Consider the following 13,632-nt stretch of genomic DNA (forward strand, 5'->3'; position numbering starts at 1 on the left):
GGTATCTTTTTGTCAACTTTCCTACTCAATATTATATTTTCAGATTTATCTATATTGCTACATATAGATCTTCTTCCCTCCCCGAGTCTTGCTCTGTTGCCCAGACTGGAGTGCAGCGGCACAAGCATAGCTCACTGCAGCCTCCACCTCCCAAGCTCAAGCAATCCTCTCACCTCAGCCTCCTGAGTAGCTGGGACCACAGGCGCATATAACTGCTCCCAGCTAATTAAAAAAGATTTGTAGAGATAAGGTCTCCCTAATAGTTGCCCAGCCTGGTCTCGAACTCCTGGCCTCAAGTGATCCTCCCACTTTGGCCTCCAAAGTGCTGGGATTACAGGCAGGATATACCACACCCAGCTGATCTAATTTCTTTTAATTCTCTCATAAACCACTGCTAATCCAGTGGTAATAAGATCATTTAAAATTTTTCTCTATTAAAACATGTGTTGCAATGAACATGAATATATGTGGAGATTTCTCAGGGGTCGAAACCTAGAAGCAGAACTCTTGGGTTGCTCATGGGCACGAACACCTTCAACTTCACTAGGGATTGCCAAATTGCTCCCCAAAATGGTTGTAGCATCTGGGGATTTTTGATACGCACATTTATAAGATAAAGGACAGTTCTCCAGTGGTCCTGGACAAAAATGCCTGCCATTTTTCAAAAAGCAGAAAGCTCTGAGGTGAGTGCCTCACCTTCCTATTAAAAGTGTCAAGGTTCCAAGGACATAGGAAAGCCGGGCACCTAGGGTGCTGGGCTGACAGGAGGGAGATGAGTACACTTGGCATTTCTCTTACTGCTGTAATTCCCTGCTGCATATTTATTAGTGCCATTCCGTTAGGGCTATCAAAGTATTGCTGCAAACATTAATTAGCTAAATACCAGGCTCCCCAGAGAGAGAGATTTCACTTGTTAGGTTGATTTTCTGGACAGACTGAAGCAAAGAGAAATCAAGAGAACAGAAACTTAAGAGAAAAAATTAGGTGCTACAGATGGCAATTGCTATGCTGTGGTTTGAATGTTTGTGTCGCCTCCAAAAATTCATGTTGAAACTTAATCTTCAGTGCAACAATATTAAGAGGTAGAGGAGGTGATTAGGTCATGAGAGCTCTGCCCTCATGAATGGGTTGGAGGGAACTAGCTAGGTCCTTTTGCCCTTCCATCCCTCCCTCCATGTGAGGACACAGCCTTTGTCTGCTCTGGAGGACACAGTGACAAGGCACCATCTTGGAAGCAGAGACCAAGCTCTCAACAGACACTGAACCTGCCAGTGCCTTGATTTTGGACTTCCTAGCCTCTAGACTGTGATAAATAAATTTCTATTATTTGTTATCCAGTCTGTGGTGTTTTGTTTTAGCAGCACAAATAGACAAAGACATGCTACTAGACCCGGAGGGAAGATTAGAAAATAATCTTGAAGGATAGGTAGGACTTAGGTGGAGAAGAGAGATAAAGCCATCCCAAAATGGAAGAATGACCAGAGGCAAGAATAAGCTTGTGTGCTCACTTTCCTGGCTAGAATGGGAAGGGAGTTGTTGGGAACTTAGATTGAAGGTGATATGCCTGATGATGGAAAGCATGGAATTCCCATCAGGACTTTGGATTTCAGAAAGTAGGAAAAGAGCAAGAGGGAGAGAGAAGGCTGGAGAGTGAGGGTGAGAGAGAGCTACAGGGGGAGAAAGTGAAAAAGGAGAAGTCAGGGAAGAGGAATGACGTTGGCAGAAGGGGAGGAACGTTATAAAACCCTGTGGGGGTGAGGCAGGCTGGTTGGTCCAGACAAATCCTCCACCTACCAAATTCCCCATGCTTACACATTTTTCCACAGCCCCCTTATGGCTGCCATTGTATTGGCTGCTAGGCGTCCCAGTACCTGCAGTGCACCACAGTGGGCCCGGCACCTGGGCTTCGGTTGATGTAGTCCCTGACAGTTCTCACAAACTGGATCAGAGACTGGGTGGTTTCTGGGACTCCATGGTCTGGCCACACTGTATAGTGAAAGTGGCGGATGAGTCTGTGTGCATCAAGCTGTTCCTCCTGTAAGAGCAGAGAGCAGGATAATAAGAGGAAATGTCCAATGCAAACCTTCAAGCTTGACAACTGAGCCATGGAGCAATTCCTCTGGGCTGAAACTACAAGAGAGGAACCAGCAAAAGTGGGATTCACAGATTTCGTTCATCTCCCCAAGCTCGGTTGTTAAATGAAGTCAAGCAAGCTAACATACACTGCATATCTTAAACTCCCGGATGGTCCACTCAGGCAGGACGGACTCTGAGAGCATCTGCAGGATGAGGTCCCCATAGTAGAGGGAATCTTGGTCCGCTGGCCAGTAATGGTCACACTTTACCTAGAACAGGACAGACAGAAAAAACGTGAGTCCGGAAAAGTTACTCCTTTGTGAACCTGCGGTTTCCCTCCTCCAAATGTCTTCCTGAGTTAGGAATCTGGGATCAGCTGCTAAAGCAATTTGACCATCTACTTTATATTAACCTTCTCATGGCCAGTGCTGAAGCTGAGGTGCTGCTCCAAGTGAAGGGGAGAGCCTGCACAAGGAGCACCCCTAACGCCAGCCTTTGGGTTCACTCATTTTTTAGGCCCAGTGATATATGGCTTGAGGTTTTGGTTTTTTTTTCCCCCCTTGGCATTTCAGTTCCACTAGCAGGTAAACTGCGGTTCACAATGTATTGTTCTTTCTAAAGAAATATCTAGTTGGGTACAGGAAGGCACTGTCTTCCTGGCCCTGCTTCATTCATATTTTTATGTCACTGTCCTAACGTGGGCCATGTGCCAAGAGATCTTTGAGAAGTTAGAACATTTAGCTAAGCTCGTCTTTACATGTACGCAGACAAGGGAAAGAGGATTGTAAGCATATATTTACTGAGCGCAGATACTGGGTACTCCACATGTAATCCTTTTTTTTTTTTTTTTTTTTTTTGAGATGGAGTCTCGCTCTGTCGTCCAGGCTGGAGTCCAGTGGCGTGATCTGGGCTCCCTGCAAGCTTCGCCTCCCTGGGTTCACGCCATTCTCCTGCCTCAGCCTCCCAAGTAGCTGGGACTACAGGCGCCCGCCACCACGCCCGGCTAAGTTTTTTTGCTAATCTCCTGATTTCACCTGATAGATTTCCTGACCTCGTGATCCACCCCTTCAGCCTCCCAAAGTCCTGGGATTATAGGCATGAGCCACCGCGCCCGGCCGTAATCTCTCTTTTAATCCTCAAAATAACCATATAAAGTGCAGGATGATAAGTGCATTACAAGGGGGGTTGCTTAATTTGTCTGGATTATTCTTTTACTTTGTGTCTGCCAACACAGTCTACAACTCAACTTCTCCTTTCCTGGGAGGGGAGGGGCAGGTCCAGTGACTCTGACCGGGTCTCTCCCCCAGCCATACACTGAAGAATGGATTGGCCAAGTGGCCAGGTAATCTTTTGGTGTAATGGGCACTGCCAGTAATCCCAGTCCTCAAATGGAAACAGCTTTGACTGGAACTTTAGACCCAGAATCAGAATGAGGCCTCACTTGGGTTTACTATTAGAGTCGTTTGAACAGAGTGGCGTAAGTCACTAACAATGTTCTCACATGATCCCTACTTGGTTTTGCGGGGTTGCACTTTGATGATGGGGCAGAATTCTGTCCAGGTGGCAGAAAGCAAAGCTTGGATGGCAGGAAGGCTGTTTACTCACTCGGCCCTTCTCAACACACTGGGTCACCATGACAATGTTGTGAACGTTTTGTTCCCACACCATTTTCCAGAAGTCATCCTTGGTGCCAGGAAGCGGTCCCTGAGTGACAATGTATTCTCTTCTGAAGTTGTTGCCCTGCAATGAATTTACAATATGGAAAGTCAGAAACAATGGGCCTCTTCAGAACTATAAACAAAGAGTTCTTCAGATTACGATGATAGGGAGGTCTCTGCCAAGTCTCTGACTTCAGAAAAAGATACTAACACAAGTGTCAAGGCTTGGGAGCAGGAAGGACAAAGGTCAGGACATTGAACTAGTGTTAAGAGCCACATTCCCTTTTACTTGCCTGGGTCTATTCTGAAAGCAAATGGGGGACTCAGGCACTGATCTAGACAACACTTCACCCTCAATTATATGTGTGTGTCGGGGGGGCATTTGTGTAGACTGTTTGCGGGACTGTAATCAGGCTCTTTCCCTATTTAATGTAGAAAAGTGTTAGTCATTTTGGACAAGCAATGTCAGAATAATTTGGTAAGGTAGGTCATCCACAGGAAGCATCACGGAAGAGAAACCACTGTCCACTGCGCATCTACCATCTAATGGACTTATTTAATCCAAAGCACTGTCCAAGAGCGGGATATTTTCATCTCCTTCTGCACTCCAGCAATGACAGCAATTCCTTGTCGATTCTATTCGAAGCTCTTTCTCTCTCCTCAGGGTCTCCACATTATGTCACCCCTGCCATCGCCACCCCCACCCACGCAAACAATGCCTCTCATCTAACCAATCCTTACTTATCCTCAGCGTGGTGCCTGCTTGGCTGAGCCTTCTTTTATCTTTCTCTCTCCTGGGGGACATTCTCCTCCTAGATGCCCCATGGCAACCTCTAGCCTCTTGCTGCTGAGTGTGGTTCTCAGACCAGCAGCACTGAAATCACCCAGAGGCTTGTTAGAAATGCAGACTCAACCAGGTGCAGTGGCTCACGCCTGTAATCCCCACACTGTGGGAGGCCGAGGCGGGCGGATCATGGGGTCAGGAGATTGAGACCATCCTGACTAACACGGTGAAACCCCATCTCTACTAAAAATACAAAAACTATTAGCCGGGCATGGTGGCGGGTGCCTGTAGTCCCAGCTACTCGGAAGGATGAGGCAGGAGAATGGTGTGAACCCCGGAGGCAGAGCTTGCAGTGAGCAGAGATCGTGCCACTGCACTCCAGCCTGGGTGACAGAGCGAGACTGCATCTCAAAAAAAAAAAAAAAAGAAATGTAGACTCCCAGGCCCTGCCTCAGCCCTGCTGGATCAGAATCTGCCTTTTCACAAGATTCCCCAGATGATGCAGACATCTTTCAATGTAGGAGAGGCACTGCTGTGGCAGGTTTCTCATGTCATTGTCTTTTTCTGCCTCAACTCTTCTGAGAGTGCTTTCAGGGTTGGGATTCCATCTTATCCCATGCCTGTAAACAGCTCAGTGTTTGACTTACAGTTAGCGCTTAATTTCTAAGTGTTTATTGAGTGAGTGGATGGTTGCTTGAGGTAAATATTATTATCTTCAGTTTTTGGAAAAGAAAATGGAGGCCCAAAAAGGTGACATAATGTACCCAAGGTCACAGAGACAAGGGGCAGAAGTGGGATTCAAACCTAGATTTGTTTGTTCTGAAAGCTTTTTCCACTGCAGTGTGCTGTAGGAGGGTGGCAAGATGCTAACCAAAACCAGAGCCCAAAGATTTGATAAAGCCTTTGAGTTGTGTCTGTGGTTATGAAGATTCCAAATAACATGGGATCAACTTCTCTAGCTAGGCAGCTTTAGTCGGGGGGGGGGTCCATCTTCCTTAGGAAGCTCTCATCTAGGTTAAGGACTACAGAGAGTAGATGACCTATGAAAATGGATCCTGGGCTCATTATAATTTCATTTGACTATAGCCATTGTGAAAAATGTGGCTTAGCAGGAACTGAATTGGATACCCTATTTTTTTTTTTTTATGGCATTCAGACATGCTCTTCTGAAATCTACAAGTGTTTCCAAAGCTAAGAATAACGGGAACATGCAGGAGTGGCATCTCCTGTGTAGCCACCCACCAAAGCCTCATCCCGAACATTGGCCTAGTGGGTCACTTACAGGGATGTAGCTGGCATTGATGTAGTCAGAGCAAGGATCATCATCTACATTGGACAGCTTCACTCGTGTGGCATCATCTGGAAGGAGAGATTTGCCGCTGAGTCTTGGAGTGATTTTTCTACAGTTTATGTAATGTGTGTGATGTGCCTTAGCTCTGATCCCCACAACAGCCTCCGATGGGAGGGGATCTTATCTCCAGTTTGCAGATGAGGCTCAGACAGGATAACTAACTTGCCCCACATTGCATAGGTGGCCTATAACCAGTCAGACACAGGAGACAACGTGAAGCCCCATCTGTGCTTCCTTTTGTAACATTACGATATTTGCCTGATGGAGTGGCCGGCTCCCTTTGACTGCTGGAATGAACACAATCCAGAAAACCTACCTTCTATTGCTTTACCTAATGGGGTAAGGAAATTTAAGTAGAAATTGCTAACCGAAGACTTTGCTAAGCAAACCCAGGTCTGCTTGATGTCAGAGCCCTTGCTGTTAACCCCATTTACTGCTTAGCCTCCAAAGAGAAGCAGTAGGATCACATGGGAGAAATGTCAATAGCATAACAGGCCTTTCATAATCAGAATTTAAACTGGCTATTATCCCTCTGGAGAGAAGTGCAGGAATATACAAGTTACTTCTTATTAAAGGCATTCAGAGCTGGAGATTGTCCATATCCAGTTACATTCTATTTCTTTAGCCCCATTTCGTTTTTGGAGAAAAATGCAGAAATGGCTGGAGGAAGACAGTATTACAAATTCTGACACAAAACTTACAGGGCAATATATTGTTGTATCGATTTTTCCCTCTATTCTCTGGCAAGAGTGCAATATCACATGACTGGTTTCGGCCCACATCTTTTAATTCCTGTTAGTTCAAAAATAAGTGTGTAAGTGGAGGATATGAAATAGAATAAAGCAAATCATATAGTCCTGGAGATACATAATAATATGAAAATAGATACACTAGCTACAGTTTATGAATGCCTGGTATTCAACATGCATTAGCTCTGATCCCCACAACAACCCCACAAGGGAAGGGTTCCTCTCACTATTTTACAGGTGAGGCTCAGACAGGATAACTGATGTGCCCCAGGTCAGCCAAGTGGCAAACCTGAGAATCAAATCCAAAAGCTACGTGCTTTTTGCAAAACCACAGTATCTCTCAGCCAAGCAAACGGCCAGGCTGAATTATCTGACAGCATTAGGTCTGCATTTGAGATTTGTTAATTCTTCTTTACTGTCTGATCCAGGTAGCCTTTGGTTTGCTGTGTTATTCTGGAGCTCAAGCTGGCCTCTAAGATTAGATGGTGTATTGTTCAGGGCATAGTTTAGGCATAAAAGAGTGCTCAGCTGAGATTCTAAGCAGCCTCCTAACTTCTGAGCCCAATCAGCCTATGATTACACAGTAAACATTAGGAAGGAAATTCTGCTAAGAACTAGGGATGCTGAAGCTTCATTCTGCTTGAGTTGTACCTCGTATTCCTTGGATAGAAGGTAGTTGGAGTCAGCCTGTAGCTTCATGAAATGCCCTTCAAACTGATTTATTTTTATTGGACTGTAATTAAAAATGAAACAAAAAGAAAAGAGAGTTACTGCAGAAAAGGGAAAGTGCCATTCTGACTCATATTTCAAAGGCAGATAATATAGTCATTAATGTGTTCTCGCTCTTACCAAGAAGTTTTCCGGTTACTGTGAAGGAAAACCAAAAGAAGAAGACTTTGTTAGCAAATTTCACATAATACCATCTTTCAACAAATTATATGAAGGCAAATGTGGTGCTTACCCTTTCTGGCCCAGGTTTAAGTGGACAGATAATGGTCGATCCCTACGAATGCTCAGACGGGCAGAGGGTCTTTCTCGACCATGGCTGAAACATAAGGGAGAGAACTTTTATTCTGATGATGATACTTGGCTTGAACACATTTTTCCATTTATGGTAAGGCTGTGCATGTTTGTGCAAATACGGATTTTTCAGTATTCATGTAGATTTGCACTCAGCCAACATCTCTCTGAGGGAGGGAAAGGAAAAAGAATAAAGTAGATCATTCCCACCCCGAAACGGATCTCTGCAAAAACTGAAGATTTGTCTCCTGGTTTTTGGCTACAGGTTATAATCACTTCCCACATTCTCAATAAAACTTTGCTTAAAAAAAATCCAGTAAATTTCAGATGCCAGACACGACTTCAATAAAGAGGAACATGTGCCAAATTAAGAAAAAAAATTCACTAAGAGAAGAAGGCACGACACTGGGGCCACATGCTATTTGGTTCTTTTTGGTCCCTTCTTAAATTAGGATGGCAGATATGGACTACAAAATGGTGATGTCAACCACACTTTTCAGGATATTTCAGAAGAGCACTTGGACATGCAATTTGCAAACATCTCTGTCTTCATGAGGATATGAACCACACACACACACAAATATTTTTTTTCCTGTGCAAAATGAGTCACTTCATCTTTAAATAAAGCTATAGATGGCCCCTCAGTCCTTTGGCAAGGGACGAATTCATCAATGGGATATAAAATAACTGAGAAAAGTGAGTCATGGCTTTAGAGTTTGACTTTTGTTTTTATTGAGAAAACAGTGACAATTTAACCTGGAAAGATTAAATTATTTTCACTTCTTAGTTTTCAGCCTAAAGGGAATTTTCAGTTGCATTTTTAAAGTTGTGGGTCCAATCATGAAAAGGAGCTTTGTACTTACCTCACTTTCTGTCTGCAGATCAATAAGGCAACAACAGCCACTAGCATGCCAATTAAAAACAGACCAGCACTCACACCTTCAATAGCTCCAAACAAGGGCTCTACAATAATCCAGATAGAAACAACAAACGCAGGTGGGAAAATTAGTGCTAGGGAACCAGTAAGAAAGCTATTGAAGCCATATCTCCCAAGTAATGTTATTACAAATAGAATTCAAGTGATGCCCACGATGAGGCATTTACTTTCCAAAGGCTAGGAGTATGCACCTAAGAAGATGAAAGGCTGGCCCCCACCCGGTAGCAGTGAGGCCAGGTGTCACTGTATACTTTTGAAGTTAGTGGCGTATAGCTTCTAGAGGTGTTTTGGACTTTGCACTTGTATATAAAGCTTGGGGCACCTAAGATAAAGGCCATAAGTTTGCCACCAAGATAAAAATGCAATTTCATTTATATAAAACATGTTACAAAGCATTTGGGGCTTTGGAAAATCCAGTGGATTGCTTGGAGCTATTTTAACAAAGTCTTATTTTTATTATCTGGTATGGTACCGCTACTGGGAGTTTATGAAGCGGTAAGAGTGGCCTCATTTTTAAAATAGCTTTATTGAAATATTCACATAGCATGCAACTCACCCATCTAAATTGTACAATTCAATGGTCTTTTGTATAGTCACAGAGTTTTGCAAATGTCCCCACAATCAATTTTAAAACATTTTCATCACCCTCAAAAGAAACCACATACCTCTTAGCAGTCAGTCCCATTCCTCCCTCCTCACGATCCCTGGCAACCACTAATCTACTTTCTGTGTCTGTAGATTTGCCTATTCTGGATGTTTCATAAAAATGAAATCATAAATCTGTGATCTTTTGTGACTGGCCCTTTTAATTGAGCATAATGATTTCAAGGTTCATCCATATTATAGCATATACCAAGACTTCATTCCTTTTTATGGTTGAATAATAGTCCATTGTATGGATATATCACATTTTGTTTATCCATTCATCCATTGATGGACATTTAAATTGCTTCTACTTTTTGGCGATTATGAATAATGCTGCATGAATATTCATGTACAAGTTTCTATGTGAACATATGTTTTCATTTCTCCTGGGTATATACTGAGGAGTGAAATTGCTGGGTCGTATGGTAACTCTAGGTTTAATATTTCTATAAACTGTTTTTCAAAGCAGCTACAGCATTTTACATTCTCATAAGCGGTGTATGGAAGGTTCTGATTTCTTCATATCCTCACTCTTGTTACTGTCTTTTTGATTATAGACATGCTACTGGGTGTGAAGTGGTATCTTCTTGTGATTTTGATTTGCATTTCCCTAATGACTGCTGATGTTGAGCATCTTTTCATGTGCTTATTAGTCAACTGTACATCTTCTTTGGAGAAATGTCTATTCAGAGCCTTTGCCCATTTAAATATTGTGTAATTTGGCTGGGCACGGTGGCTTACACCTGTAATTCCAGCACTTTGGGAGGCCGAGGCAGGTGGATCACAAGGCCAGGAGTTTGAGACCAGCCTCACCAACATGGTGAAAACCCGTCTCTACTGAAAATACAAAAATTAGCCGGGCGTGGTGGTGCGTGCCTGATGTCCCAGCTACTTGGGGCGCTGAGGCAGGAGAATTGCTTGAACCTGGGAGGTGGAGGTTGCAGTGAGCCAAGGTGGCATCACTGCACTACAGCCTAGGTGACAGAGCAAGACCCCGTCTTGAAAAAAAAAAAAAAAAAAAAAAAAAAAAAAATATATATATATATATATATATATATATAAAATACTATATATACAGTGTAATTTGTGTTTCTATTATTAAATTGTGAGGTAAGAGTTCTTTATATGCTAGATATTCAGCCCTTATCAGATATGGGATTTGCAGATATTTTCTCCCAATTCTGTAGGTTGTCTTTTTACTTTGTTGATAGTGTCCTTTGAAGCACAAGCTTTTTATTTTAATTAAATCCAAATTGTCTATTTTTTTTCTTTTGTAGCTTATGCTTTTGGTGTCATATCTTAAAAGCTATTTTCTAATCCAAGGTTACAAAGAGTTATACCTATGTTTTCTTGTAAAAGTGTTACTGTGTTACCCCTTAAATTTAGGTCTGTGAAGTGGCCCATGTTTGAAGTTGCATTTTAAGACCTTAGATTTGTTTGTTCCATGTTGCCTTTCAAGACTTATCAAATCAACACAATCATCTTTCCTTGAGTGTCGTTAATATCATTTTTTGAATATACGTTTACTGTCTTCCTGTACTGGACTACATGCAGTTTTTGTCACGTAACAATATATCAAAAAGGAAAGAATTGTGATTACAAAGTCCCTACATTAAATTATAAGTAAAGACATCTAAATCCGCTTAACTGTGTTCTCATCCCCCTTTGGCTTGAAAAGTGGGAGATTATCCCTATATTTGGCATAAATAGATTGGAATGTTTGTGAGGCTGAGTCATCTTTTGTCATGCAGCACGAGAGATGGTTTTAGCTGTAAAGAACTTCCCAGACCTAGAGATCAAGCACTGCAGAACACGGGCTACAGCAAAAGGCTGTGCAGACGATGGTGTTAAGAAAGAAGGGGATGAAATGATGCTATTCTCAACCTGGTGGAAGTATTCAGAGACAGGGCAGTGCAGAGGTTGTATGCTTGGGCAGAAAGTGCCAGAATTTCAGCTGTACCATCTTGGGCAAGTTACTTAATCTCTGGTGCCTCATGTCCTCATCTTTAATATGGGGATGATAATAGCATCTACCTCAAAAGACTGTCATGAGAATTGGACAAGTTATTCTATGTAAAATGCTTAAAACTGTGTCTCCACAGAGAAGGTGAACAGTAAATACTAGCCGCTATTATTAGTCAGGCTTTCCCTCTAACACACTAGAGAAGTCTCTCTTTCAGAAATTGTTATGTATAGTCTTTTACATTAACAGTTTTTTTTTTTTTTTTTTTTTTTTTTTTTTGAGACGGAGTCTCACTCTGTTGCCCAGGTTGGAGTGCAGGGGCACAATCTTGGCTCACTGCAAGCTCCGCCTCCCGGGTTCACGCCATTCTCCTGCCTCAGCCTCCCAAGTAGCTGGGACTACAGGCGCCCGCCACAATGCCTGGCTAATTTTTTTGTATTTTTAGTAGAGAAGGGGTTTCACCATGTTAGCCAGGATGGTCTCGATCTCCTGACCTTGTGATCCGCCCGCCTCGGCCTCCCAAAGTGCTGGGATTACAGGCGTGAGCCACTGCGCTGGGCCAACAGTTTTTAATAGTACAAAGTCAACACATAATAAGCAAAAGGAAGAAAAATCACTTGTAGTTCCATTACTTTGAGATACACATCATTAATATTTTGGTGTTTTTTCTTTTAGTCTTTTTTTCCTGAGCATTTCTGTGTATATACATATATACATTCTCATTTTTAACTGAAAGCCTTTTGTACTAACTTATATTTCCGCCTGTGAAAACTCTTGCTTTTAATGGTTTTCATTCACTATTTAGAAAATAATTCATTTTTAATAGAAAAAAATACTGTACTTCTACCTGCTTTTTAGATTAATTCCCTTTCAATCCATTCTTCTAGAGAAATTGTGCAATCCCTTTGATACACATCAATTTTTGGCCACACAAAGATTCAGTTCCAAATGAAAATGTTTCCCCCATCATCAGCCAATCTCTCTCCATTAGAGGCTCTTGTAGGTGACATGGCAGTAGATAGAACATGATGTAAAGGTTAGCCTTACCTGATTCAGTAGTGATGGGTAAAGAAAAAAATGTGTCTGAGTAGAGTGGCTTTGTGAATTCCTTCAGGTCCTCATCAAAGAGCTGTGTAAAAGCTCGAATGCTGATTCTGAAAACAGATTTATTTAAATATACATTAGTTGTTGAACACAGTAGCTGAAAAATGTGTTCAAGGAGAAATAGGGTGGGTTCCTGGTCAGTGTGTAGCAGGATAGAATATGAGTTATGGAATCAGATAGTCCTGGGTTCATACATTCATTCATCAATTTATTCATAAATATTTAATGAGCCCCTGCCACATGCCAATCACTGTTCTAGGAGCTGGGACTTTGCAAGAAACAAAACAAAGTCCCTGCCATTCCAGAGGTTACATTCTCATGGAGGAAGTCAGATAATAAGCACATAAATATAATAAATCAGACAAGATGTGTGCTGTGAAAAAGAAAAGAGCAGGGTAAGGACGATGGAAAGCAATGGGAATACAGCATGTGGGACTGCTTTATTCAGAAAGGTAGTGATGAAGGCAGTGAGTGAGAAGTGTTGGATATATCGAAAGAAGAACTAAATTTGTTGATGAATATAGAGTATGGATGATTCCATATGTTCTGGCTGGGGAACAACTGGAAGAATGGAGGTGTCATTTACTAACATGAGGGAAAACTATGGAGAAGTAAACGGGGGGGTTTGGGAAGATCCAGACAGGTCAGTTGTGGCGGAAGTAATTCTGAGATGCCCATTAGAAAAGTCAAGTGACCAAATATCAATATTATTATTGTTGCTGTTGTTATTTTAACTTACATATCTCTTCATCTTTTGGCACTATTTTCTAAAGATCATTTTATCTAAATATTTTCTAAATATATTCTAATATCATATTTATTGTCAACAGGAAATATTTGTTAAAGGCCTTCTTTATAAATTGCTGAAGTTACAAAGAGATGCATGGTCTCTAGTCTTGGAAACTTGAAAGACAAAATATAAAGGAATCAGGCAAATAGCAAAAGAAGAAAGCATATAAACAATGGCAAATGAGGAATAGTAGAATATGGAGGAAACAGTGTGTGTGGGCATAGGAGGTGAGGTGGCGGGGAGCAGAGAGCTCAATGAAGAGACTGCTGGGATAATCAGGCCAAGGACACAGGGCCCTGGCCAGGAGCCCTGGCAATGAGAATGGAAAGAAGACTGTGAAAGGCACTGAAAGGAGGAACTAGGTGGGGCCCAGACTGAAGAGAAGCAGGGAGGAATCAAGGATGGCCTAAGACTTGAGCTCACGTCACTCAAGAGAACAGTGGGAACACTGATAGAAATGAGGAGAGAGGCTGGGCGTGGTGGCTTACACCTGTAATCTCAGCACTTTGGGAGGCCGAGGCAGGCAGATCACCTGAGGTCAGGGGGTGGAGATCA

The 13,632-nt window shown here is 42.3% G+C and overlaps 1 protein-coding gene across 2 annotated transcripts in view; it reads right to left on the reverse strand.

The window, feature by feature from the left end:
• The window catches only part of PTPRB (protein tyrosine phosphatase receptor type B), a 124,088-nt gene that overhangs the window by 16,178 nt on the left and 94,278 nt on the right, over positions 1-13,632 (reverse strand). For both annotated transcript variants that reach the window (XM_050746573.1, XM_050746574.1), the window contains 10 exons: positions 12,231-12,337; positions 8,502-8,601; positions 7,580-7,663; positions 7,468-7,485; positions 7,270-7,351; positions 6,571-6,661; positions 5,801-5,877; positions 3,682-3,816; positions 2,223-2,345; positions 1,872-2,035 (listed from right to left, as the gene is read on the reverse strand). In XM_050746573.1, the coding sequence (XP_050602530.1) occupies positions 1,872-2,035; positions 2,223-2,345; positions 3,682-3,816; positions 5,801-5,877; positions 6,571-6,661; positions 7,270-7,351; positions 7,468-7,485; positions 7,580-7,663; positions 8,502-8,601; positions 12,231-12,337 (981 nt within the window). The remainder of the gene's footprint in view (positions 1-1,871; positions 2,036-2,222; positions 2,346-3,681; positions 3,817-5,800; positions 5,878-6,570; positions 6,662-7,269; positions 7,352-7,467; positions 7,486-7,579; positions 7,664-8,501; positions 8,602-12,230; positions 12,338-13,632) is intronic.

The sequence above is a fragment of the Macaca thibetana genome, chromosome 11, assembly GCF_024542745.1.
Source record: "Macaca thibetana thibetana isolate TM-01 chromosome 11, ASM2454274v1, whole genome shotgun sequence".
In the NCBI taxonomy this organism is placed as follows: domain Eukaryota; kingdom Metazoa; phylum Chordata; class Mammalia; order Primates; family Cercopithecidae; genus Macaca; species Macaca thibetana.